Source organism: Triticum dicoccoides, chromosome 2B, assembly GCF_002162155.2.
Source record: "Triticum dicoccoides isolate Atlit2015 ecotype Zavitan chromosome 2B, WEW_v2.0, whole genome shotgun sequence".
NCBI classification, from domain to species: domain Eukaryota; kingdom Viridiplantae; phylum Streptophyta; class Magnoliopsida; order Poales; family Poaceae; genus Triticum; species Triticum dicoccoides.
The window spans coordinates 611,824,626-611,826,997 of NC_041383.1; the positions used below are offsets into that span (position 1 = coordinate 611,824,626).

A 2,372-nucleotide genomic window follows, 5' to 3' on the forward strand; every position below is an offset into this window, starting at 1 on the left:
TGCCCTTCTTCGGCGCCGCCCCGCCCTGATTCGGCCCGTCGGTGGCCTGCTCCACCCTGCCCGTGGATGCCCTCGCCTCGGCGGTGGAGGTCGAGCCGGTCGCAATTCAGATAGGCGGCGGCAAATCCCGGTGTGCGGTGGCTTTCGACAAGCGGCGACGGATTCCGGTGAGTTCCGGATAGATTCCGGCCAGTTCCCGGCAGCACGTCTGCTCCGACGAGATTTGACCGGTTTGCGGGTTGAAGTGTATACTGCCTTCGAAACTGTACATATGAGGTTCTCGCGGATGGATTTTCAGTGCCCTTTAAAAAGTTTAAGGGTCGAACGAGTTTTATGGGATTGAAACAATAAACACCTCTCTTTTTTACGGGTTTGACCACGTTAAGGGGTCTGTTAGAGATGCTCTAACAAATTACTCACTTCGCCCTTCTATGTAAGTATATATCATAACCAATATACACATTGCTTGGTGGGCGGATGCACAAGATACGGCGGCTTAGTTGTAATACATTTTGCATCAATACAAGGTCACCAACAGTAATCGAGGCAAAATTTAATGATGTTTTCTTGTACTAGCAACTTTTTAATACTTACATGCATGTAGTCGTAATGACACTCCATCACTTCCTTCCCATTCATTCGTTGCATGCTTGTGGTGTATTAATGATCTCGGTTAACTAAAAGAAAAGTTGACTTGCAAAGGAGTTATTAAATTTTTTCTTGGTACCTGTAATATGAGTTTGTGGCCTTGTATAAGGGAATGGAGGGAGTAACATTTTACATTATAGGAGGGAGGGGGTAATATTTAAGCTTGATGCTGGCATTGCTGCCTGTATACTGAAAATATGAAAATGGAATGTCCTGTAGTAATTGCTTGCTAGTTTCTACTGGGTAAAAGGCGAAGCAACACCTCCATTTTTGAGAGACAGACACACCATCAGACTCAACGGACTCGGTAAAAATGCTTGAGTTTGACAAGCGATTCGGCCATCAAATTTTGATCCTGAAGTTTCTTTTTAAAGTTGGAAGCGATGTGGAGAGTGGGCAGCTCAAGTCTTTTTCTGCTGCTGTCTTTTTCCGCTGGTTAGTCTGCATCCCGGAATACAACCTAAAAAACTCCTCTCGAAACTTCTGCGACAGTGCAAGAGCCTGTTGCTCTGACCAAGTTATCTCAAAGCAGGAAATGTATGAATTGGTCGAGTAAAGGCTTGAATTCAGGGTGCCATGATCGCCCGTGCAATGGCCCTAAGTGTTTGTTGACCCACATTGCCTGTCCAACGTGTAAACGGACGCGCCCTCTTAAGTCGTAATGCGGACTCGTGTGCTCACTATCATGACATTTTCGTCAGAATAGCAGGAAAAATATCACACCAACACACCACAAGTACAGGTCGTCCTGGATGACCATAATAGGCTGTATATACAGTGAATCGAGAACGCCAGGGCCGGGCCGGCTCAGGTGCGCGCCATCAGTAGTTCCACAGGCTGACCTCGCAGTCGTAGTCCTCCTCGATCCACGTCGACGGCCCAGCCAATGGCGGTGGCTCGATGAGCATGCCGTGCGCCATGTCAAGGTAGCTCTGCATTTCGAATTCCAATCCATCCATGAGGTAGTAAGGAGAGTTTGCGACGAGCTCCGCGTTCCCCGCGTCTACCGGCGAAGCAGCCGGCACCTCGGTAGCTGCATTCCGCTGCCCAGGCGCCGGGCGGAACAGTTCAGCCGCCTCGACCGCGGCCCGGCGTATCTCGTCGTGGCCGCCCCCCTGCGGCGGCACCCGCAGCGTGCGCGGCGAGTCGGCGAAGTTGAGGCACGCGGCGCGGCCGCGGAGCGCGAGGGCGGCGACGTCGTGCGCGCGAGCCGCCATCTCGGCGGTGTCGAAGGTGCCGAGCCATAGCCTCTGCTTCCCGTGCGGCTCGCGCAGCTCGCAGACCCACCGGCCGGGGTTCCTGCTGCGCACCCCCTTGTACACCGGGTGCCTCGTCTCCCTGACCTTGGTCCTCCCCGTCCGCCGCTTGGGCGGCGCCGACGACACCGTCATGTACGTGCCCTCCTCCCGGTCGCCGGCCGCCGGAGACTTCGTTCCCGACGACGAGTAGCCGCTGCCGCAGTACTTCCGCTCCATCAGTGATCAGTCCGTTCGAGGTGGACTTGTGTGCCTCAGTGGCAGTGCCTGGCTTGGTTTGAGTTTGGGTTTGGGAGGGAAATATCCGGCGGCGGTTTATATAGCTACGCATCTGATGGATGGATGGATGGGATGGGAGGGAGTGCGTGCGGTGCGCTGCTGCAAACGCGGGGTGACACGAGGAGCCAGCCGGAGTGAAGTGAAGGTTCGATGTGCCATGGGCGGGAGTAGGCTCTCGCGGGCGCGGCG

The 2,372-nt window shown here is 54.3% G+C and overlaps 1 protein-coding gene across 1 annotated transcript; it reads right to left on the minus strand.

The window, feature by feature from the left end:
• Positions 1–1,284: 1,284 nt before the first annotated feature.
• On the minus strand, positions 1,285–2,123 carry LOC119368112 (dehydration-responsive element-binding protein 1E-like). Its single transcript, XM_037633455.1, has one exon. It carries the CDS (start codon positions 2,121–2,123, stop codon positions 1,470–1,472), a length of 654 nt encoding a protein of 217 aa, XP_037489352.1. The 3' UTR covers positions 1,285–1,469.
• Positions 2,124–2,372: the final 249 nt, after the last annotated feature.

Coding starts and splice junctions, on each gene's coding strand:
- LOC119368112 (XM_037633455.1), bottom strand. CDS start 2,123: ATGGAGCGGAAGTACTGCGGCAGCGGCTACTCGTCGTCGGGAACGAAG.